The sequence below is a fragment of the Fusarium fujikuroi genome, chromosome FFUJ_chr08, assembly GCF_900079805.1.
Source record: "Fusarium fujikuroi IMI 58289 draft genome, chromosome FFUJ_chr08".
Lineage (NCBI taxonomy): Eukaryota > Fungi > Ascomycota > Sordariomycetes > Hypocreales > Nectriaceae > Fusarium > Fusarium fujikuroi.
In genome coordinates, this window is record NC_036629.1 from 2,775,645 (window position 1) to 2,797,975 (window position 22,331).

The window sequence follows — 22,331 nt, forward strand, 5'->3', positions numbered from 1 at the left end:
GGAGGGCTGTCACTACAACGGGGAGTGCTCTAGCGGTTACTTAGTTACTTCCCTCCATATAACTCCAACAGCAACAACAACTACTACTACTGTAATTTCAATGTGAGCGCAATTCCACAGTTTCCAAGTGTAAAGAAAACCGTAACGTCGACTCAAAGCCCCAGCCTGCTATTTGCTAACATTTTTATCCGGCTGGCATTGCTCGCTGTGGTTACTTGGATGATGCGTACTCAAGCGTATACTCTTGTCGTCGGTGAGTTGAATTTATTGAACAACAATGCAGCAATTGCCTAGAATTATTTTGTTTTGCAATATCTGGACTATTTTGATTAGGTATGCCGTTGTCGTTCGTCATGAAGCAACATAAACGTCAATCGATCTCGAAGGCACGCCTTGTAACAGTAGCTAGCGAACAGTGTCTTGTTCCTACAATATGTCTACAAGTCCAGGCGAATTCTTAATGTACATATCTTCCCACTCCCAAAGACTTTCCAAGGTATCGAACTGACTGGCGGTCCCATCTGTGCAATGCTGATGGGTTGCAGTGCATGTTGAGTCTATGAGTGAACTTAAATGATCGTTGCCTGTAACTGATGGGCTGGTGGCCTCATGATCGTCCCAAGGGGTTGGCAAAGAAGCCTCGGGGAAAAGCTTGTCTGTGAATCTTGGTGATGCCAGATCATCACCTGATTGAGACATATTCCCAGCAATCGCAGCGTCATTTGCACGGTGGTGGGACGTATTGGTCTTCTCTCGTGTGATACACATCGAGGGGCCAGACGCCTCATCTGGAGTTTGATATGCTTCCCCCTGAAGGACTTGCACTTCATCTGAACTCACTGTCGACTGATGCGACTCCAGGTATATTGATGAAAGCATCAGATTAGCCTCAGGACCACAGTTACTCCTTAAGGCGATGGGAAAGTCCCTGTCCTCTGGGAGCCTGATGAGACTTAAGCTCAAGTCCATAGTCAGTGTCAGACGTAGGTAAATGCCAGGCTTCCAAGCCAAGACATCCGTGAATTCTGTTATCAGGCTGTTCGAGGTCAAAGCATTGTCCACCTGGACGAGATTGACGAGGTGCCGGATGGCAGTATGTATCAATTCCACGCCATCGTGGCGCGGCTCAATCTCTTTCATTGCGTCCACCAAGACCTGGAAGCGGTGTTTTTTCTTTGCCAATTTGGCGGGAAGATTAGCCGTAGCTAGAACCTGCAGATCCAGTGTGCTTAGAAGTAATGGAAAGGCGATGAAAGCCATCCTAGACAAGATCTTAGTGTTTGTTGAGCTAAGATGGAGGGGACTTACAGGGACTTACACACTGAGAGGTAGATATTGGACAAGTCCTAGTTGGGTGAGTTCTTCAAGACATTCCATGACGCTAAAACTTGCTTCTTGAACCTCTCGGCCACACTCGAAACTATGTAGAATAAGAGGATGGACAACCCCGGGCTGTGTTGATTGGAATGTCGAGATGAGTGCCTCGAAATTCGACAATGCGAGCCTTGCATAACTGTGAGAATGATGGAATGACCAGTCAGCACTCTATCTTTCTACAACATCTCGCCGGAATTTTAACTCACTGGTAATACATGTACATGAGGTTGCCATGTACAATCACTGACTGGTCACGAAACCTGTTGTCAAGCTGTGGGGTTGGAATGACGGTGCTTGTCACGATGAACCATTTTTGCAAGGCATCACGGCAGCCTGACAATTTGGCTATCTCCTTTTGAGTGTAATTCACCCGATAGCAATCAGGTAGGCAGATAAGCTCTAGAAGATCTGTCAAAAGCCCGCATAATTCCATTTCTCTTAAGAGAATGCACACAAGCTTCCGCTTGTTTTCCGGTCTGATGACCTCTGAGTGGTTTATTTCGTTCTCAAACTCAGAAGGGAGCAGGACTGGCGGGACCTTGGTGATCTGAAGTCTTCGTCGCAAGCCCAATGACAAAATCCGGTCACGAATGACGCAGCACCACCACAATCGTCTTAGTAAGTGTGATTCTTCCGACTGGGCTGGGAGGTCTGGAGTCTCCCAGGCTTCGTGGGCTCCCAGGCATCGGGCGTGGTGTATTGCGATGCTCAACCACAGGCTGTTGGGCTTTTGAGGGCCTGTTCTCGACATTGAATACCAAAACGAGAGGAGGAGCGCGGCTTGAGACAGCACCATGGGCGAGGACTCTGCATTGAAGTCAAAAAGAACCTAAGAAGCCACTTTTCAGTTAAAGGGCAAACGCCCAGGGCGAGGATAATGTCGACGTACCTTGGCTCTTTGGTAGAATGTTGACCTAGCTCGCCGAATGTCTGTAAACCCTAAACTCTGAATGGTGGCTTGCATTGCAAACTCCTCAGTTCTCAGCAACCATTGAATCGTCTCGAACCTGTCAATCAACGAGAAGAAGGGTACTCACAGCGCTGGTTGCAAATATCATGGCCTGCATCAAAAGCAAGGAAATGCCCTGGTTGGGTGGGTCCGGAGCTGGATCGAGGCAATACGTAGTCCAGAAGCTACCTTCGTCAAGTAATGGGAGACGAGGATGCACATGAAGGAAATACAGCCGCATAAACTCGTCTAGTATGACCTTGGGTGGAAGACGAAGGCACCCCTTGAGGTCCAGAAAGTGGACATCTTGTTGCGAAAGAAGGCCCCAATTCCTCATGGTCATGAATGAGTAATCAGAGTAGTGCACCTCATTCGACCTGGCTGAAGCTATGTGCGTCTTGGCTGCTTGCACAGGGCAAAGCAGCGGAGAATCAGTTGAATCTGGTGAACTAGGTGCGTTGGCAAGAGGAATCCCTGCTTTCAATTCAAATCAGATCATGTACTCTGGGAAGACAAGGACTTTGAAGGGGGGCTCGATTACGAGATGACACGCCTGGTTCTACCTGCACTGGTGTCCGCGTCACCGCCTTGGCCGAAGGCATTGCCATAAGCAAAGGCCTGCTGTTGGGGCGCAAATTTGACGTGACGCCCGCCTCCAGGGTGCTCACCCCAGCGACGCCGCGTTCAAGGTGCTCGGGAGAGTTGCTCGTCTTCTTCGCCCTCAACGGTGAGAACGAGCTGCCGGAAACATCCCAAAGTACATCGGGGCTTTGAGGCCGCCGGCTGCCACGATAAACTTTCAGCCATGAAATCGGAGGATGAATAAGGTACCACCAGCTCTTCTCACCGTTTGTTCATCCTCTGAGTGATGATGCAACTCTTGCCGTCTAGATAGCAGTTGGTGCAAGGAGGCCCGCATATAACAACATCACAGCGGACTTTCCGTTCACGGCAACCTAGACAGGCTTTTGTAGCCCTGCGACGAACTCGGACTTGGCTCATGGTTTCGAAAAAGGCTACAGCTGTGAAGCCCAATGAATATGCTCTTCGCTAGTTGTGTATTTGCAGTTGAGACTTATGGCTGAGAGCGCAATTCAGCACAGAAAACTTAGAATATGCTCTTCACAGCATAGTCGTAGTCCAACTAGCAACAAACAGTCAAGCACTCTTCCGTCCAATGACCTTAACTTTGTACCCTGATAGTCTGGGAACCTAGTAGCTCGCCATGAAAGCTTAGAGCCAGTTGCGAAGCCTCCATTATTGCGGCCTGTAGTCACCCCAACAGTGGCCACCTCTGCGTCGGAATGTGCGGCACCGAGCTCGGCGACGAATTTGTGGCTTTGCCTAAGCTGATGAACTCTGGCATAATTTACACTAACCTGATACTGGAGGTAAAAAACCTTGAATAATAATATTTTTTACTTCCTTAACTATTAACTCAAGTCTATATTGAAAGCATATTAAATATCTACAGGTTAGAAACTCAAGGCTTCAGTCATTACTAGCTTTAATATATTCATTAATATAGCTTTAGACAGTAAGAGCGCAGTGTAAAAAGTGGAGGTTGCAATGTCGCCCGGTCCATCCGCCCACTATTTTGCGGCGCCGAACTGGGTTGCCCTGTGCCGAACCTAATGCCCCTTGGCCGCCAAAAGTCAGTCTCTTCCCCGCCAATATCCACAGGCCAAGGTACTTTACCCTGTAGGTTCATTCACTCTGGTTTGTGACGACAATGCCCGATTTTGTTGGGTCAAGAATGATCCAGCAATAATAAACTGTGTGAATGTTGGGGACAATTTCCAGGCCAACTGCTGTCTCTCTCTCTCTGTTCTACTCTCTGTTCTACTCTCTGCTCTACTCGAAACCTGTTGGGTGAATCAAAATTCTTCACTATGGACAATCCTGAGCAATTCAAGTTATCATACTCGGTACCCGCTGAGAGCCGAGCGATACTATTAGAATCGCTTGTTGGCAACAGTCTCCACAGCAGTCTCCCAGCTGAAACAAAGGAGTTCGCTCATCATGTTCGGTTTGAAGGCTCAAACCTCCCCTGTCTGCCAATCAACTGGAGATTGGCAGAGAGTGCTGCATCCCTCAAGGCTCTGGAAGCAGTCCTCATCAACGTCTTGATCAGTCGCAAGTACGGCCAAGGCCCGTTTCCTGTCACTATTGACACGGATCACGCCCAACTGTTCTTCATGTCTTCCTTGCTCATCGAGGCCAACCCAGATCCTGCTTCGCCAATACAGCCGACTCCGATTCGAGAGCTCACCGAAAAGTACAGCCACTATTTCCCCAACCGGGATCTGCACCAGATGGCGTCGTCTCCTTTCCGCAAAGCCGTCACAAACATCTACAAAACTAAAGATGATCGCTTCTTCCACCTGCACGGAAGTCTGAATCCTAATCCAAGCCTAGAAGCTATTGGATTTCCGTGCGACAACATGGAAATCCAAGACATCGAATCCTCGTTTGTCCCATTCATGAACCGCATAGCTGAGAAAGACGCCGAGGCGTGGGATCATCTACTTGGGGACGAATACAAGCAAGCTGCCACTATATGTCTCAGTAAAGAGGAATATGCAAACAGTACCCAAGGTCAGGTCAATGGTAAAGTTGGGCTGTACAGAGTGCAGAGACAGGACTCAAGACATGCAGCCGGCTGGTGGGAGCCATCCAAGGACACCTCAGTCGAGAGACCTCTAGCGGGACTCAAGATCGTGGACTTGACCCGCGTCATCGCTGGGCCTGCCATCGCAAGAGGCCTGGCCGAGCTCGGGGCCAGTATCATGAGAGTCACTGCTCCGCACTTGCCAGACTTCTCTGGTCTGCACCCAGACCTAAACTGGGGTAAATGGAACTGCTCCCTGGACCTGCGACAGGAAGACGACCGAGAAAAGCTGCGCCGTCTTATACAAGAGGCCGACGTGGTCGTGAATGGCTATAGGCCTGATGCATTGACCAAGTACGGGTTCGGTCCGGCCGAGGTGTTCTCCCTAATCAAGGATCGCAAGAGAGGCATCATCTACGTTCGCGAGAACTGCTTTGGTTGGGACGGCCCGCTATCCCATCGCAGTGGATGGCAGCCCATCAGCGATGCGCACTCTGGAATCTCCATGGGCTTCGGGCGAGCCATGGGCCTGGACGAGCCTGTCACTCCTGTGTTTCCCAATTCGGACTATTGCACCGGTAAGTGCCACTGAAAACTCGATGATTGATCACAAGGCATGCAGTACTAATACTTCTTCTCGCAGGAATAGCGGGGACATGTGCTGTGCTAGAGGCACTTGTAGACCAAGCAGAGAAGGGTGGATGTTATCTCATCGACACATCTTTGAACTACTACAACCAGTGGCTGGCCCAGTCCGTGGGTGAGTATCCAAAACCAGTCTGGAATCATGTTTGGAAACAAACAGGGCACGAGGTGTTCCGTCATTACCACAGTATGAACCATACCATACCGCGATTCATCGACAAGATGAAGCGAAACGGCACATTACTCAATCCCCGGTTCTTCGAGACGCGGGAGTCGCCAGCCCTTGGGGGCCTTGTTTTTCGCACACCAAAGGCGGTTCTCCGTTTCCCGCCAGGCACGGTGAAGCTCGGGTACAATGTAGGGACTCGCGGGAATGGTGTAGATGAACCACATTGGCCATCGGACCTTAGGACCGAAGTCGTCGGCAAGGTCAGACAGTAGGGAACAGGCCATATGGGACTTGCTACATATATGGATAGATGTATAGAAGTCTATATTCAAGGTGCGAAGTCCAAATTGTAGGTAAAGAAATATTCGTGACTCCATTTAGCAAAGCAGTCAGACGCCTGCCAACCTACTACCTAAGTAGGTAATGAGCCTAATATATAAGAAAAGAGAAAGGAAAAGAGAAAGGACTTGCGAGTTATAATAGTATACCAACTGACATGATCTAATAATATTTTTCCTGCCCGCTAATTATGGACTCAAATCTTGGGCTTGGATGTTTGTTCGAACATGACGCTGACCTTGGAGTGTTCTGCAACCGATAGCAGCGCACCCGATTCCTTGTCCCTCATCTGACCCCGTATAGTCACGAATCGTTCTCCAATGTGTAGTACTTGGCACTCTACAAGTATGTCTCTGTCCGCCCGCGCCGGCCGGATGTAGGTAACGGATAGGTTCCGGGACACGCCTCCAAACTCCCAAAACCCTTTCCTGGAGAGCGGCGCTGCGCTCATGGTAGTGCACATATCGTAGATAAGTGCTACAGCGCCCCCGTGGATGTTTCCGAGACGGTTGGAAAGACTCTGCCCGGCTCTGAGCAGGAAGACGGCGGCTGCTGTCTTGTTGTCCGGCGAGGTCTCGGCGGACACGATCTCGAGCTTATCGCGCATAAGCTCATCGTCAAAGCCCTACAAGGGAGGTTGGTTAATTGATTCTCATCAATATTATTTTCCAATAGATAAAAAATAAATAGGGCAGAGTACAGTGCTTACCGCGCCCTTGTCCGAAGTGTCGCGGTATGCTTCTAGATACGACCGGATTCGTCGGACAGGATCTGCAATGGTTACATCAAAGGTGACGCCTTGAATAGAAAGGAAGTCACTCGAGTAGCGTCTTGATAATTTTGAATTGGTCGCCATTGCGTTTCTGAAGGCAATGGGATTCGAAGGTTGGGGAAGCTTAAGGTTAAGGTCTGGCAGCTTTCCCCGCGCCCTGCCGAAAGTTTAGAGGCCATACCGTAAGGGGTATACATGTCTTACCGAGGAAAAAGCTACTGGTATAGGTAAGCGCCACTTACGTGGCGTCTCGGCACCGAGACACACCACTTACTCCCTGTCCTCCCACCTACTTAGTTAAGGTATTTTTAGCAAGCTATTTAGTCCTGCAGTAATTACACAAGGTAGGCTGCCAGACAAAAGAACCAAGAGGCAGAAAGATAATCCTCACCTTCTAGTCCGCTCCTCTTTAACCCTAACCACAACTTTCGCCTAGTCCAAACCCCAGCCCTTCCCTTTGTCACCAATCTCCCAAGTCCACCACTATCTCCACTATTATCATTACCGCCATGCCACAGCAGCTTACGATTGACAAGATCGACGGGAAACCGGGATCTGTCTACTACCCACTCAGGCTCAGAGAGGTGCCCAGACCAATCCCAGGACCTAATGAGTACTTAGTGCGCATTCACACTGCTGCCATTAACCACGCGACTTCTTTATCCGCCAGCACCTATACCCGGCCATCTCCTTCACGAATCCACTGTTGGCCGATGGCTACGGCACGGTCGTTGAGGCTGGCCCCGGCGCCGACTCTGCACTGTTGCACACGCCCGTGCTGCTTACCCCTTGCCGCGGCTGGCATTCGAGCCCGGACGGGCCCGATGGCGACGTGACCTTTGCTACTCTCGGCGGCACGCAAAGTACCCCACTTGGCACCGCCCAGGACTACATCGTCGTTCACGAGTCTGAGGTCGAGCCCGCCCCAAAGCATCTAAGTCCCACGGAGGCAGCCGCCTTGCCTCTGGTCGGCCTGACGGGCCTGGCGCGCCTTGGTCACCAAGAGCGGCGGCAACGCTGAGCCTGGCCGCAACATACTTATCACTGGCATTGGCGGTGGTGTCGCTTTGCAGGCCCTGCAGTTCGCCGTGGCCCGTGGCTGCAATGTCTGGGTCACCAGCGGCGACGAGGCCAAGATCCATCGGGCTGTGCAGCTTGGGGCTCGTGGCGGCGTCATCTACCGAAATGCCGACTGGGACAAGGAGCTACTGGCCCTGCTGCCAGCCTCGCGCTCCTACATTGACGCCATCATCGACGGTGCTGGCGGCGACATAGTCCGCCGCGGGGTCCGCCTCCTCAGGACTGGTGGTATCATCTCCTCGTATGGCATGACCGTGGCCCCTAAAATGGACTGGCTCATGCAGGCCGTGATGAAGAACATCGAGTTGCATGGCAGCACTATGGGTTCCCGCCAGGAGTTCCGTGAAATGGTCGAATTTGTCCGCCAGCACCGTATCAAGCCTGTGGTAAGTCGCACCGTGAAGGGTTTGGACAACCTCGACGCCATTGACGGCCTGTTTCAAGATGTCAGGGACGCCAAGCAGTTTGGTAAGCTGGTCATTGAGATATCTTCTCCTGGCAACGGCGAGATGATGAGCTCTAAGCTTTGAATGAGTGAGGATTATCTAGGTTCAGGGTGCTTTTACATTTCTCAAGTTCTATATATTTATCATATCAACTTCTCTTTTATGAAGTTGGATGTATCAGATCACTTTCTTCCTTATGACGGGAATAACACTTAGCGCACTGTCAAGATCTTGGTAACATTCGCCCGCACCTAAGTATCAACAACAGGTAATCAGCAGGCAACTGTAAAAGACTCCAAACCGTGAAAATAATACTGTAGGCCTTATAATGAACAAGAAAACAAGCTATAGGTGGTGAGTCTGACCAAGGGCAATCAATCATTACGCATGGTGTTACTCGAATACGGCCCCGAAAACAGCTTACCCCAACATGCTGAGAGGCTGATATTCATTTTCAGCTTCATTCAGTTATGAGTTGTTGGTGGAGACTAGGCTCTTTGGGCCTTTGATGTATCGTTGAACGCGGAGCGCTCTAAAACACCACGTTGCAGCCAATGTAACACAGCTTTGATCAATTCGTCAATATACATCTACTCCACTTTGAAATCCGCGAGGAAAGCCCAATGTAGTTTTCTCTTCCAGTCGTTTTCAGGCTTCTTCCATTCGTTGATCGTCTTCGGGTACAGGTCAATGACACCCTGTGCATCAGAATCGTGCGCAGTAAGCACAAGGACGTCATCACTCGCATCGAATTCGTCGAGCTTTCGCTGACTCTGCGTGGCCTCGCGAACTGTGTCTGAGTCATTCGGGTTGTTCAATTGGTAAAAGGGTTCCGTCTTTGACTTTTTCGGATGGGCGTCCAGGAATGGCTGTCCTGGGCAAGGCATTCGGCGTGGGTATTTGGCACTATGCACGAGAGGGTTTGGATCGATGACATCAGGCAAAGGGACGAATGGGGACGGCCGGAATTCGCCGCCGTGGTGGCAGCAGTCGGCGGCCATGAGGACAAATGATGTTGGTGTTGTGCGGGCGAGGCCCATCATGTGAGCGATGGTGTGCCCTGGGCAGTCGAGGAGATAGAATGAGCCGTCTCCAAAATAGTCGAATGCATCATATTGGCCAATCTTGAGACCAGCGGTCGTGAATTCGATTTCATGGACCTCACGGCCAGCATAATCGCTTTCCAGGATCCAGGCATCCTCGCGTGCAGGATAGCCCGGGAAGAACTCAGCTTTGAAACCCTGCCCAACCACAAGCGCGGTCTTAGCTGGGAATCGGGAAGGATCCCCAATGTGGTCGAAGTGATGATGCGACCAAATAATGTCTGTGATAGTGGAAACCTCGTCATCGCCCAAGATATCTGCCACGTTGCGCTCCGATGAGATTTCCATGGCCTTTGTAAAGGCGTACGTCTTCGGTGCCAAGTTCTCGGGGTCCTTGCGGATGCCTAGATCGAAGAGGACCTTTCTGCCGGTGGTCGGGTGTGTGATGAGGAAGCAGTAGCATGGACAGTTGAACTCGTCATGGCCGGAGATATGTGGTGTGACAACAAGGCTGGTCTTTGCCTTGATGGTAGATGTCGTGTCAATCACAGCTACGGAAACCATAGACTTGGAGCCTGGAATGTTGAGTCGTGGCTGAGGAAGGCTCATTGTCTTGACTTGGAAGAGTCTTTTTTCTTCCTTTGCCTTTCCAGTGTTTAGTATATTGGGGAGCGGTCAATATCTAACGATCAATTGGTAGGCTTTGGACGAATATAAGTGAAGCGAATGACCCTCATAAAGCATAAGCATCGTTAAGAATTCATAAAACGCAACTGCCTCTTCCTTACAGCTTATACAACTTGTCGGCGCCGAGACTCGCACTAGACGGTGCCGAGGACTGGTTGATATTGAATCGACAAACCGCAGGCACGGCATACTATCTTAGCTGGACGTGACCAAATCCGGTAGAAGTCCGAAAGTTGTTATAAGGGGGGTCATCACCGCCTATCACCGTACAAGAATCATCATCAAAGAAATACTTAGCTTTCATACTGCACCATGTCTCTTCAAGCTTACAAACCCGGAATAATTGACTGCACCACGGAAGTTGATCTTTCCAGCATTCGTGGCAAGAGTGTAGTTATAACTGGAGGTAGTCCTACCATGTCATGATTGGTCGCTGTACTGCATCTAACGTTGATGGCCAGGTGCGAAAGGTATGGGCGAGGATGGAGTCCGGGCATTTGTCTCTGCTGGGTGAGAGACCCCGTCTCTGAGCTTCCCGTATACCATGCTGACTACGATTTAATCAGCGCTTATGTGACGTTCGGCGATACTGATGCCGAAAATGGAGAGAAACTCGAAAAGGAGCTCGGCTCGTAAGTCAACCCTCAAGTACAGTGCTTTCCCGCAAAGCGAATTTCGTCACCAACCTTCTTGCCAGCAATGCAAAGTTCATCACATGCGATGTAACCTCCTGGGAGGACCAGCTAGCCATGTTCCGTAGTGCTATAGCCAACTCGCCCAGGAAGTGTGTCGATATCGTGGTCGCCAATGCGGGTATCAGCGGTCCCGACCCAGCTTTCACCGTTGAAGGTAAGGGGGAAATTGAAGACACTGCAACATCCAACGACGCCTCCAATACTGACTTTCGTTCTTTTATGTAATACAGATTCCGAAGAGCCAACCAAGCCTGAGCTCAAGATCCTTGCCATCGATCTGATCGGTGTCATCTACACACTGAAGCTGGCACGCCACTATTTCTCCAAGAACCCTCTCAATGACGAGAGCCACGACAGATGCTTCATTGTAAACGCCAGTCTGGTTGGCTTCTTGGATGTGCCAGGCATTCTGCAGTATATGGCGTCGAAGTGGGGATGCCGAGCGCTCATGAGATGCGTGCGTCGAACCACAGTCGTTGACGGAGTCAGGATGAACTTGACAGGACCATGGTGAGTCGTGTTCACTTGACAACATGAACGATAGGTTTCCAAAATGTTGGCTAACCCATGCTTCCTTTCCTCCAGGTACGTTGGAACTACCATACTGAGCCCAACGGTTCAAGAGTACTGCAAGAGTAAGAACATTGTCTTTGCTGAATCAAGGGATGCTGCCGCGGCATGGCTCAAGATTGCCTCGGATTCATCGATCAATGGTAAGTGAACGATCCGGGAAAACGCCGCGACATTCCTGTTCCAAGACAAGGTATCCTTCCTATCTCGAAGCTAACCAACCACCTTTCTAGGACGGTCTTTTGCCATTGTCCCGCGTGATATGGCACCCAAAGGTTACTTTGACATTGGAAAGGATGATTATAGCGAAGGCGAGACCTTGGATGAGCTCCAAGATGTCTTGCTGCGCACGTCTCACAGGCTGCAAGTTAAGGCAGAGGACCAGTGATGGCTGTATTGACGGCTCACGTATGTGATTTGTAACGTCTTGCACAGTGTAACTATCCGTACGATAGCTTCCAATTGAGAACCAGGATCCATGAGCCATGATTCAAAAGGCGTTATGGGGAGAGACACATGCAAGGCAGGTAACATCTTGTAGCAAAGATTGCCGCTCAAAGTAGCTCAACCCAGGATGGGCGGTGACCCCTTCTTAAGATCTCACTTCTTGCGAAACGCATCTTCTACGCAGTACGAATCAATCAATGCGATTTGCCTCCACAAGGAGATTTTGCCATTTTTGGTGTACGTTCAAGCCTTGCGCAGTAGGTAGATACTTGTTCTTCGTAGCGGTCCTATCTCTTAACGATACAAAACTTGTCAACTACTCACGCGGGCTACCATATCACATGACCAAATTCCCGCCATTTTCAAACCCGAAACCATATAATACTGGATCGCCATTAGGAAGACTCCAAGTGCCGTGATAGATCTGCAGGGTAAAGGCGCACACGCGGTCAGAAAGAAATGCTCTCCGATGCCAGTCAGGCAGACAGGAATTGGGCTCTCTCTCCCTCTCACCTGATTATTTTTCTTGAGTCTCAGCAAAAACGGAGTAACGGCAAGCTGGCCTTCCGGCCCGAAATACTCAATGTGCCAATCTCCCTCGAAACTAGGCGTGTGTTCTTTCGCGGCGCCATCATTATCATGGTCCGAACCCTTGCGAATAGCACGGCCTGTGCCGGTTTGGTTGGTGCTGACAGTCCGGCTCGATACCCATCTTGCGTCCATAATTACTCGGCCAGAGTTGTCGCTTCCAAGGGCGTAAGTCACTACCCCGTCGAGCACCAGCTCCTTCTCGATAACCGAGTGTGAAGTCATTGCCGAAGTACAAATGGCTGTTCTTATTATCTCCCCAAAGAAGAAAAAAGTAGATGCCGAAGCCTTCCTTTAGTTCTAGGTGCATCTTAACATTCACCGACTATTTATTTCTTTTCCCCCCTGACTGTCCATTTAACTTTTCACACTAATCACTGGCTGGTCTCGCTGAGTCCTCGGTGCTGACCTGACCTAAAAAGAGGGCTGCCGACATTGCCGGGGCCGGCAGTTGACGAACCCCACATTCTCACCCCGCGTTTTCCCTCTTTGCTGTTGATCCCCTGATACCCTTCCCCTCATCGAACGGTAGAACAAAATGCTTCCTTTGAGGCTCAGGCAAAACAGTACAGTGATAACCAAATCAGACCCTTGCGGGTACGCCATCTTGGGACGGGTATGAACAAGGCCCTAGAAGAAATTTGCTGGCGGCGGCAGGAGATAAGGTCGAGTGGGATCCAAGATCTCCATGGATAGGGTCGCCGAGGAGGGCGGCTTTGCCAAGATCGGTGCCGACCGTCTAGGTATTCCTCGCGCCTTTCACTATGTCACATGCTACCTACCAACCAAGGCGAGTTTGGGTGGGCATAATATCAGGTAAACATAAATGGGAACTGAGACCTGAATTCGCGTAGCCAATTCCCTCTGTCTGGAAAGTCACGAACACGACACTTGGCCTTAGGGACCCTTTCTTACTACTAAGTAGCCTCAAACCTGCTAGCCTCGCAGAATTACTTGACGTATTAGAATAAGAAAAGTGCACAACGCCAGTCCTGCCATGCGACCTGTTCAGCCCCCCAAGGACTGCTCCATAGAGGAGTTCCTCCTCGAGGAAAAGTATGGGAGACACCCCATTCAGGCGTCACTCAATCCTTTCACTTGCGGCATTACATCAAAGACCCGGACGACAATCGAAGTCAAGCAGTTGGTGTCAGATCTCGCGCAAGGCCTTGGCGAGAACCTCGGATGGCATACAGCCCCGAATGATCAATTGGAGAGGGTGGTGTGTATTTTCTCAGGTAATTCGGTATATTCCCCCCATTCTCATTTCACTTCTGTAGAGAGGGGGGCAAGTAAATCTGACATATATCGAGATTGATACGGTGCCGCTTGCTTGGGCGATTCATCGTTTATCCGGAATCGCGACCCCAGCCAGTAGCCTTTCATCTGCGACAGAGTTGTCTTCGCAGCTTGCCTTATCAAAGGCGAAGGCCATCTTCACCTCCCCAGCTCTTCTCCAGACGGCACTCAAGGCTACTCGGGCCACAAAGATTCCCGACAGCCATGTATTTATCATCGAACCGACAGAAACGACGCCAAGGACCGCCCCCTCAGGCCCCTTCAAATCTGTTCAGGACTTAGTAAATCTGGGGAGGACTCTGCCCCTTGTGGTCCAGTCGAGATGGCAAGATTCCCGTCACGTCAAGGAGCAGCTAGCGTTCTTAGCCTTCTCCAGTGGGACATCTGGCTCACCTGTAAGTCAGATCCCATGGTCGAGCAACCTTGAAGTTCCATTGACAAAACATACGATTGCCAGAAAGGCGTCATGTTATCCCACAAGTGCGTGATAGCCAATATAATGCAATGCAGCAGGGCCAATCAAGTACCTGACAGCATTCCACGCCGGAAGTGCTTGTGTGTCCTCCCACAGAGTCACATCTACTCTCTGGTGGTCATCTGCCAGGCTGAAATATATGCGGGCTCAGAAGTCGTCACATTGCCCTCTTTCCAGCTCGGTGTTGTGTTATCTGCAGTCCAAAGACTTAAGCTCACGACCTTGTTTCTGGTATACCCTCCCACACAGTAACTCCTCGCCCTTGGTGTCTTTCACGTTTGACTAACCACATTCGATTCATAGGTTCCTACCATCATGGTGAACATACTTTCTAACGTGGACACAGTGGCCAAATATGACCTGAGTAGTTCAGTGGAGATTTTTATCGGTGCTGCTCCTCTCGGCCCAGAAATCCTCGTCAAGACGAGAAAGTTGTTCCCCTACTGGAAGATTCTCCAGGGCTATGGTAAACTCGCCTTTCCCTCATTTTGCCTTGACCTGTACATAACCTTGATACAAAAAGTGCTGATGGACTCTCGACCGTAGGGCTGACCGAAGCTGGGGCAGTGGTAAGCCTTACGCGCAGAGACGACATTTGGCTAGGCTCCTCGGGCGTACCATTGGACGAAATTGAATGCCGCTTGCTGTCCGAAGACGGCCAGGACCTCAAGGATCTGAGCCATCCTGGAGAGCTTGTTATCAGATCGCCGGCCCTTGCCAGTGGCTATTTCTGCAATGAGGAGGCTACCCAAGAGACATTCCAGAATGGGTGGCTACGCACTGGAGATCTCGCACTCCTCAAAAGAAGCCCCAAGGGGAATCTACATTTATTCATTGTAGATCGGATCAAGGACCTCATCAAAGTAAAGGTAGCATGGTCACCACTCGGCTTTCTTCTCATGGTTCTGGCACGACTGACTTTACTATTGCCCTAGGGGATGCAGGTATCGCCCACAGAGCTCGAAGCGCATCTTCTTCTCCACCCTGGAGTTGCAGAAGCAGCTGTCGTAGGCATCGACGACCCAGTTTCCGGTGAGATCCCCAAGGCTTTTATTGTGCCAGCGACAGGCGGACAGGCGCTGTCCAGCCAAGACCTGTCGTCCTCGATCAAGACGCACGTTGAGGAGCACAAGGCAAAGTACAAATGGTTACAAGGTGGCATTGAGTTTTTTCAGGCCTTGCCGAAAACGCCCAGCGGTAAGATCACTCGCCGAGCCCTACGTGATGCCGCAAGACGGACAGCCCAGGCCGAGAAGACAAGCTCCCGTCTGTAGTGGTTAGACAGCACTTTCACATAGTTTGGCTTGTGTTATTCTGAATAAAAGATCCTCGTTACAGGCTTTAATAGGGTTCATTGCGATGTAGACAGATGCTGGGCAAGACCAAAATTTGGGAGGCAGTTGTATGCCTGCACTAGTATGACTAAGTCGAGACGTAACGCTCGGCACCGAAAGGTTAAACCTTCTTCACAATCCGCGCCACTAATTAATCTCTCTACCACATGCTTCTTGCTCCAATACCGATACGAATTAGTCTGTACGTTATTCAACCATACTCCCCTCCCCGGCCCCGTAATGTCTGCTTTGGGTCGTGTAGACCCGAGGCAAAAAGTTGTTGAAGGCTACCTCGGCTCTTTACGCCTCGTACATAGCATCCCGGCACCGAAGAACACCACGACAGTTACTAGACTGATGGAGCCTCCGATTGGGATGAAATAAATGCGGTAACCCGGTCTAAGTCGGTTGTATTTAACCCAAAATCAGCATATCAACTGCGTGTTTCTTACCCCAATCCCCCCTCCAAACTAGAGTCATCAAAAGTCATTTCCATCAATACCATTGTATTCCAGTCAGCCTAGCTATGGCGCCAGCTCAAACCAAGCAGCAGACCTACGTCCTCGGCGTAGGTCTGACCAAGTTCATCAAGCCCCGTGGCCTAAGAGATTACCCTGACATGGGCTACGAGGCTGGACTCAAGGCCCTGCTTGATGCCCAGATCAATTATGACGAGGTCCAGACAGGTATCGCGTGCTTCTGCAACGGCGACTCGGGCTCAGGCCAACGCGTTTTCTATCAGTTCGGCATGACGGGCATCCCTATATACAACACCAACAACACTTGTGCCTCAGGATCGAGCGGTATCTACCTCGCTCGCACCCTGATCGAGAATGGCGCTGCCGACTGCATCCTGGTGGTCGGTTTCGAGAAGATGCAGCCCGGCAGCATCACGAGCCCCTGGACTGATCGATCGCGGCCGACGGAGCTCAGCGGCAAGATGATGGATAAGTTATGGGGAACGGCTCCGGGTTCGCTCAACCACCAATACTTTGGAAACGCTGGGAGGGAATACATGAACAAGTATGTAACGCCACTGTACGAAAAGCAGACTGATCTGATCATCCCTCGGTGCATAGGTACGGAGCGAAGGCCGAAGACTTTGCAGAGATCGGCCGTATCAGCCACGAGCACTCGCAGCGTAATCCATATGCGCAGTTCCGCCAGAAGTATACCCTACAGGAGATTCTGGATGCGCCTATGATCTTTGAGCCATTGACCAAACTCCAATGTAGTCCCACGAGTGATGGTGCCGCGGCAGCCGTCATTGTGTCCCAGAAGTTCCTCGATGCTCGGCCTCACCTTAATCAAGCCATGCTCATCGCTGGCCAGCAGCTCGTCACTGACAAGCCCGCACTCTATGCCGGAAGCTGCATGGACTTGATCGGCTATGATATGAGCAAGAGAGCTGCCGAGGCCGCGATGAAGCAAGCAGGCATTACCCCAGCGGATGTGAAAGTGTGCGAGCTCCACGATTGCTTTTCGGCCAACGAGCTTATCCTGCTTGAGGCTCTGGGCTTCTCTGAAGTCGGCAAAGCGCACGAGATGGTACGGAGAGGAGACATTACGTACGGAGGCCAGGTCGTAATTAATCCATCAGGCGGACTCACTTCTAAGGGCCACCCACTCGGTGCCACAGGTCTCGCGCAATGTGCCGAGTTAGTTTGGCAGCTCCGAGGCTGGGCTAACAACCGACTGGTCGAGGACATCGACGTGGCCTTACAGCACAATCTCGGTTTAGGTGGTGCTACCGTGGTGACGGTGTACAAGCGCATTGGGGGAAAGAAGAGTAGCAAAGTCAGTAATGAAGAGGTAGCGAGAACAACGTGGCACGGGTACAACCCTGCCGTGGAGGCCAGGGGCGTCAATGAGGCTGATGCGGCCAGAGTTCGGAGCAAGACGTGCAGCAGCGAGTGGGCACGCTCCGATGTGCAGAGCAAGGTAGAGCCACACCTTTGATAGAAGCAATTACGGGCAAATCTATGAGGAGTCTGATGCAAGCAGTACATGCGTGGTCGTAGCATTGATTCAGCAACATGGTGTAAGTGAACCAACGAGCATTTGGTCGGCTTATACCGCCCACTGAAGGGAGGGAATAATAAATAGTGTTTAGGGATCAGAGTCTTTTGAAAGGTACTGATGGACAAGGGAATACAGTGAGAGTTAAACTACCTGGAAGTGTACATATTGACGGGTAACGAGAAGCAGATCTATCTATATTGGCCCTGGACTTTATGTGTATTTCGAAAAATACATACGTACAATTATACATACACACAAATATGCATACATACAAATATATATATACATATACATGCTCACAGGTTAGCTTTCTTCCCCTTGGCCTTCAGAGCTCTAGTCTCCGCTTGAAAATTGGCAATTAATTGGCGTACAGCCAGGTCCAGCAACACATCCTCGCTTCCTCCAGGGATTCTCGCTCCAGGAACTTCGCGGTAGATTGCTGTTAAATAGCGCATATTAGTCTCGAGATCAAGTAGGTTAGGTAGTAATGACGTACTCTCAACAATTTCTCCCTGTCCAGTCCGCGTATAGCCCTTGCCGCCAAAGAGCAGTACTGCGCATCGGGCGCACTCATCCAAGACCATACCCGCGTTGGCTTTGCTCAGAGCAAGGAACCCCCCGAGTTGTCGATCAGCTTCGGCCTTGTCCATGTGTGATAGCTGGTACACGAGCAACTCAAGCCATGCCGTGTGAGATTCCAACATCGCTGCGCATTTGGCAAGCCTATGGCGGACTACGGGCTGGCCGGTCAAAGGCTGCAGACAAAGGAGATGTTAGCATCATCAACAACCTTGGCAAGCAGAGCAATGGCATTCATTATCATCAAACGTACCTTTCCGAAAGCCTCTCTCATGAGGCAGTACTCAAAGGCCGTGCTCAGAGCAACTCTTGCCTGTCTCGTGATGCCGACACCGAAGAACATGCGTTCATGGTTGAAGTTGCGCATGATATACTGCATCCCTTGGCCCTCTTCGCCGATGAGGTTCTCACGTGGGACCTTGACCTCGTCCAGCTCGATATACGTGGTACCAGAGGTGACACCGCCGCCGACCTTCATTCTCCGGCGAGTCACGCCTTCTGTGTTGGCCAAAGGGACGGCCATCAAGGATATTCCCTTAGCTCCAGAGCCTTGTGATCCAGTACGAACAGCCATAGTGGCATAGTCAGCCCATATGCCGTTGGTGATCCATTTCTTGGATCCATCGACAATATAGTATTTACCGCACTCACTCAGCTTGGCGGTTGTAGTAATGTTCGCAACGTCAGAACCTGCGCTAGGTGTACGTAGGACAGTCAGCTCAAGGGGTGCCTTCACCAAATGAGACGCGGTGCAACATCAATACCGGAGGAGGAGGGGTAAAACTACTCACTCGGGTTCAGTGACTGCGATGCATGATCGTATCTTGCCGAGCAGGAGATCTGGGAGGAGTCTCTCTTGCAACTGCTTATCCGCATAATGTATCAGAGGCGGCACGCCGTAGGCCATGCCGGCAGAGATTGAACCGCTAGGCCCAGACAATCCGGAGCGATTCATCTTCGCATGTTGTTAGCGTCTCATTGAGTCTAGATGCTTGTGAAAAAAAGAAAAGAGGACAGAGGGATAAGACGTACCTCATCCGAGTAAATCATACAGTGAAGAGTATCCCATTCTTCAAGTGCAACGCCGCCAGGCATCTCATTGATACCCAGTTGCCTCAGCCATTTAACCGGCAGAGGAGCAGGGAGAGCAGGGAGTACAAAGTTCCCTTTGACAAAGGTGGCAAATAAGTCCTCGGGTACGTCGCCGTTTCTCTCCCACTCTATTGCATGTTTGTGGAGGTTCTCTGATATGAAGGCACGGCATGCGCGCTGGAATCGAAAGTGAGATTCTTTGTAGAAGGGGGAAGGAAGGTCGCGAAGCCAAGACGGCTCTGCCAGCGGAATCTGCGGTGCCATCCTATTGTTACTGCACAATATATTGCGTAGCTCGGGCGGTGTCGGTCGATGAGCTTCAATTGAGAATCGCAGATCGGGGACGTAGGACGTTGCCAATATTCGAATACTGCAAAATGACATGAAAGCATCCCGCACTTACATATCAAGTGCAAGACTCTTGCCGACCTTACATAACGAGGACCGAATCCCGAATTAGCCGGTTACAAAATGATTCCGAGGCTCAATTGCCAAAGCGGTTCAGGCTCTGAGTGCGGATGCAATGGCAGCTCTCCAAAATTGGTTTGGAGCTAATCTGCTACAAGGCTCAAGTCGGCGCCGTCTTGTTTGGTGTTGTTCAACCGCTTCGGCACCGAGGATGGCCAAAGCTTGGGTCATGCGCCCGGTCGTTCTAACCCCGGCCAGCCCGGCTTCGGCTTCTACTCCAACCAACACCTTCCCTTCACCGTCCTCCCCTTCACCGTCCTCTCCGCCGCCGGCGAAGCGTTGATCGCACAGCCTGGCGCGTAGTGCGAGCGACGAGTATGAAAGATGGGCCCCTTGGTTTCTCTCAGAATGGCGATGGGCCGCCCAGGCAGAAGTAAGAGCAGAACACTATGAGCGTGTCAAGCATAACATGAAAAGGCTTAGTAGTAAATCATGCAATAATGGTTTATTTAATATAAAAGTACAAGTTTCTCTTGAAGCGATACGGGTTACGAATCATTATCTGGGTTTGACTGGTGGGTAGTCTACGAATTGTACCTAATATTCGCGCAATTAATAAGAATGGCATCAACTCAGAATTGAACGCAATAGCCAGTCTGTAAGCACAACTTATTCGAAATACTGGTTTGAAAGGAAATTCAGTTTCTCAAAAGCACCTCCACCCAGGCATACGGATGACATCCCAATCATCCTCAAACTGATATCCCAGACCTTCACCAGCTCTCTTAACCAGCGAAGCAGCACGACACGCACCCTCTTCACTAGTCTCTGTTTCAGTAGGTGTTGTCAGAGTAGTGGTAATAGCAGTAACGCCAGCGCGAGAACAAGCATCATAATACCCCTCAGCCGAGTCGCAATACGTAGCATAAGCAGGTGTCTCGGTTGGGAAGATGGTAGTCGCTTCGGATCTTGAGGGCGGATGAGCTATCTGTATGTATGCCTTGCGGTGGGCCAGCCGGCAGGGATGCGATACTCCCATCGCTTTTTAAAGGTTGTCACAATACTTTATCGTGTTAGCTAATTGATACCGGTATATTACAAAGACTTTATGAACTTACACGCTGTACGGGCTAACTGTGACCACGTTAAATTCTTTGCAGTCATCGATACGATCTTGCAGGGGAGACGATCCTCCTGCTGATGTAATACCTGCTACACAGGCGTCGACTGCTGTAGTTGGAGTTTCTGGGTCGTAGTAGTCTTTACAGCTGCTTCATCTGCGGCAGTAGAGACTTCCGTGGTCGCTTCGATGCTAGTTATCTCTTCCACTATATCGCCTACAGATTCTATCATTATCTGTACAGAAAATGCTTCGAGAGTGGCTAAAGTGGGGGAAGTGCTATCCGATACGGTGATAGATTCGGCAAGCTCAGATGAAGATGAATCAGATGTTGATGAGTCTGAGGTTGGATCGTCAGTCACCAACGACGTAGTTGAGGCCACGTCATCAATGCTCGACGGTGTTTCGTAGGATGAAGTCAAGTCGGGTTGGATTGTTGTCACCCTTAAACTGGAGTTGGATGACTCGACAAGTTCAGAAGACAGGGTGGTAGCTTTTTCCGACAAAATTATGGTCTCTTGGGTTGCTGTCGTAGTCGAACTAGAGCTATTGTGATCAACGCCACTGAGTATGCCGTTCTGGCATCGAGAAACTTCATGGAAGTTAGTAACAAAAGATATCCATACAACGAAGTGGCATGCCGTCATGAACACCAAGGGTGATAGGTGTGCATCCAGGTGGCTTAGATGTGAACGTGATATAAACTTGTCCATCAGAGGTCTGACAAAAGCCTGCTTGTCCATTGGGCAAGTCATCATTCTGGAAGGTAAGCGATGTTCCAGTCGAAGCAAAGCCCTTGGTAATTGCATCTGAAGGTGGCATCCCTTGATTGACTAGCTCTTTAAAGTCTTCGCCAGAGTAAAAGAGGGGATTGTCATTCTTGAAGAGCTGGCCCTGGGCGAGGTTGAAGGTAGAAGCAAACGTGCAGGTATCGGGGCTACCGTCTCCAACAAACCCGCCGACTTCTCGTTTATTGATGCTGCGCTTTCGATCGTCGTCAGGAAGTTGGATGAGGAAGATCACTATCTGCCCTCCAGGTTCGATGATACCGGTTGTCGTGAAAGACACAAGTGTTGTTTGACCAAAGGAGGTTTGGAAGGCTGATTGGGTTACAGGTGACTCCTCAGTTGACAGTTCTACGGCCACGGAAGCAGACTCTGATATTGATTCTGCCAACTGCAAAATCTCTTCATCAATCAGTGAGGCCACTGATTCTGTTTTACTCTCATTAGTTTGTCTTCCGAATACTGAGGTAAAGTACGACATACTTATCAATGGAATTATTCCTTCCGAATGTCAGACGGATTAACGGAGATAAAGGAAACCTGCCAGTCTCCCTATCTTCATCATCTGGTTCCTTTGAATCTCCATTGATCGAACCGAAGGTTCCGTCGTCATTCGGAATCGCAGCGAGGTACGTAGAAAGATAGGTCACACAATAGGTCTCTACTTCCCTCGGTGCAAGATCCTGCTCCGGGGAGGCAGCTATGCATTTAAGTAAAACTTCAAAGAAGATGTGACTCTTCTTCATCCTGGATCTGGATAAGGCTTCTGGCGTGACGAAGGTCACATAAAAGTGAAAAA

At 50.4% G+C, this 22,331-nt stretch overlaps 13 protein-coding genes; 6 read left to right on the forward strand and 7 right to left on the reverse strand.

Annotated features, from left to right (window-relative positions):
• Positions 1 to 426: 426 nt before the first annotated feature.
• On the reverse strand, positions 427 to 3,328 carry FFUJ_12749 (related to cutinase transcription factor 1 beta; the record flags this gene model as incomplete). XM_023582391.1 has 8 exons in its annotated part: positions 427 to 1,261; positions 1,319 to 1,420; positions 1,584 to 2,206; positions 2,267 to 2,377; positions 2,415 to 2,800; positions 2,890 to 2,944; positions 2,995 to 3,109; positions 3,174 to 3,328. The coding sequence occupies 8 exons, from the start codon at positions 3,326 to 3,328 to the stop codon at positions 427 to 429; spliced, it is 2,382 nt and encodes a 793-aa protein (XP_023434932.1).
• Positions 3,329 to 4,218: 890 nt separating this feature from the next.
• Positions 4,219 to 6,023, forward strand: FFUJ_12750 (related to acyl-CoA transferases/carnitine dehydratase; the record flags this gene model as incomplete). XM_023582392.1 has 2 exons in its annotated part: positions 4,219 to 5,515; positions 5,581 to 6,023. 2 exons carry the CDS (start codon positions 4,219 to 4,221, stop codon positions 6,021 to 6,023), a joined length of 1,740 nt encoding a protein of 579 aa, XP_023434933.1.
• A 263-nt stretch (positions 6,024 to 6,286) lies between these two features.
• On the reverse strand, positions 6,287 to 6,946 carry FFUJ_12751 (uncharacterized protein; the record flags this gene model as incomplete). XM_023582393.1 has 2 exons in its annotated part: positions 6,287 to 6,715; positions 6,800 to 6,946. 2 exons carry the CDS (start codon positions 6,944 to 6,946, stop codon positions 6,287 to 6,289), a joined length of 576 nt encoding a protein of 191 aa, XP_023434934.1.
• Positions 6,947 to 7,371: 425 nt separating this feature from the next.
• FFUJ_12752 (related to alcohol dehydrogenase) lies at positions 7,372 to 8,472 on the forward strand (the record flags this gene model as incomplete). XM_023582395.1 has 3 exons in its annotated part: positions 7,372 to 7,482; positions 7,533 to 7,829; positions 7,867 to 8,472. 3 exons carry the CDS (start codon positions 7,372 to 7,374, stop codon positions 8,470 to 8,472), a joined length of 1,014 nt encoding a protein of 337 aa, XP_023434935.1.
• Positions 8,473 to 8,978: 506 nt separating this feature from the next.
• Positions 8,979 to 10,040, reverse strand: FFUJ_12753 (uncharacterized protein; the record flags this gene model as incomplete). Its single annotated transcript, XM_023582396.1, has 1 exon — positions 8,979 to 10,040. The coding sequence occupies one exon, from the start codon at positions 10,038 to 10,040 to the stop codon at positions 8,979 to 8,981; it is 1,062 nt and encodes a 353-aa protein (XP_023434936.1).
• Positions 10,041 to 10,430: 390 nt separating this feature from the next.
• FFUJ_12754 (related to short-chain alcohol dehydrogenase) lies at positions 10,431 to 11,771 on the forward strand (the record flags this gene model as incomplete). XM_023582397.1 has 7 exons in its annotated part: positions 10,431 to 10,524; positions 10,580 to 10,628; positions 10,685 to 10,750; positions 10,816 to 10,967; positions 11,044 to 11,323; positions 11,399 to 11,526; positions 11,617 to 11,771. 7 exons carry the CDS (start codon positions 10,431 to 10,433, stop codon positions 11,769 to 11,771), a joined length of 924 nt encoding a protein of 307 aa, XP_023434937.1.
• A 396-nt stretch (positions 11,772 to 12,167) lies between these two features.
• On the reverse strand, positions 12,168 to 12,643 carry FFUJ_12755 (uncharacterized protein; the record flags this gene model as incomplete). XM_023582398.1 has 2 exons in its annotated part: positions 12,168 to 12,254; positions 12,344 to 12,643. 2 exons carry the CDS (start codon positions 12,641 to 12,643, stop codon positions 12,168 to 12,170), a joined length of 387 nt encoding a protein of 128 aa, XP_023434938.1.
• A 772-nt stretch (positions 12,644 to 13,415) lies between these two features.
• FFUJ_12756 (probable phenylacetyl-CoA ligase) lies at positions 13,416 to 15,466 on the forward strand (the record flags this gene model as incomplete). XM_023582399.1 has 5 exons in its annotated part: positions 13,416 to 13,640; positions 13,699 to 14,112; positions 14,496 to 14,658; positions 14,739 to 15,061; positions 15,128 to 15,466. The coding sequence occupies 5 exons, from the start codon at positions 13,416 to 13,418 to the stop codon at positions 15,464 to 15,466; spliced, it is 1,464 nt and encodes a 487-aa protein (XP_023434939.1).
• Positions 15,467 to 16,052: 586 nt separating this feature from the next.
• FFUJ_12757 (probable sterol carrier protein) lies at positions 16,053 to 17,485 on the forward strand (the record flags this gene model as incomplete). XM_023582400.1 has 2 exons in its annotated part: positions 16,053 to 16,564; positions 16,606 to 17,485. 2 exons carry the CDS (start codon positions 16,053 to 16,055, stop codon positions 17,483 to 17,485), a joined length of 1,392 nt encoding a protein of 463 aa, XP_023434940.1.
• Positions 17,486 to 17,844: 359 nt separating this feature from the next.
• On the reverse strand, positions 17,845 to 19,483 carry FFUJ_14422 (probable acyl-CoA dehydrogenase; the record flags this gene model as incomplete). XM_023582401.1 has 4 exons in its annotated part: positions 17,845 to 18,303; positions 18,381 to 18,822; positions 18,919 to 19,082; positions 19,160 to 19,483. The coding sequence occupies 4 exons, from the start codon at positions 19,481 to 19,483 to the stop codon at positions 17,845 to 17,847; spliced, it is 1,389 nt and encodes a 462-aa protein (XP_023434941.1).
• A 207-nt stretch (positions 19,484 to 19,690) lies between these two features.
• On the forward strand, positions 19,691 to 19,990 carry FFUJ_12758 (uncharacterized protein; the record flags this gene model as incomplete). XM_023582402.1 has 2 exons in its annotated part: positions 19,691 to 19,731; positions 19,786 to 19,990. 2 exons carry the CDS (start codon positions 19,691 to 19,693, stop codon positions 19,988 to 19,990), a joined length of 246 nt encoding a protein of 81 aa, XP_023434942.1.
• A 343-nt stretch (positions 19,991 to 20,333) lies between these two features.
• Positions 20,334 to 20,666, reverse strand: FFUJ_12759 (uncharacterized protein; the record flags this gene model as incomplete). Its single annotated transcript, XM_023582403.1, has 1 exon — positions 20,334 to 20,666. The coding sequence occupies one exon, from the start codon at positions 20,664 to 20,666 to the stop codon at positions 20,334 to 20,336; it is 333 nt and encodes a 110-aa protein (XP_023434943.1).
• Positions 20,667 to 20,839: 173 nt separating this feature from the next.
• FFUJ_12760 (uncharacterized protein) lies at positions 20,840 to 22,013 on the reverse strand (the record flags this gene model as incomplete). XM_023582404.1 has 2 exons in its annotated part: positions 20,840 to 21,339; positions 21,374 to 22,013. The coding sequence occupies 2 exons, from the start codon at positions 22,011 to 22,013 to the stop codon at positions 20,840 to 20,842; spliced, it is 1,140 nt and encodes a 379-aa protein (XP_023434944.1).
• Positions 22,014 to 22,331: the final 318 nt, after the last annotated feature.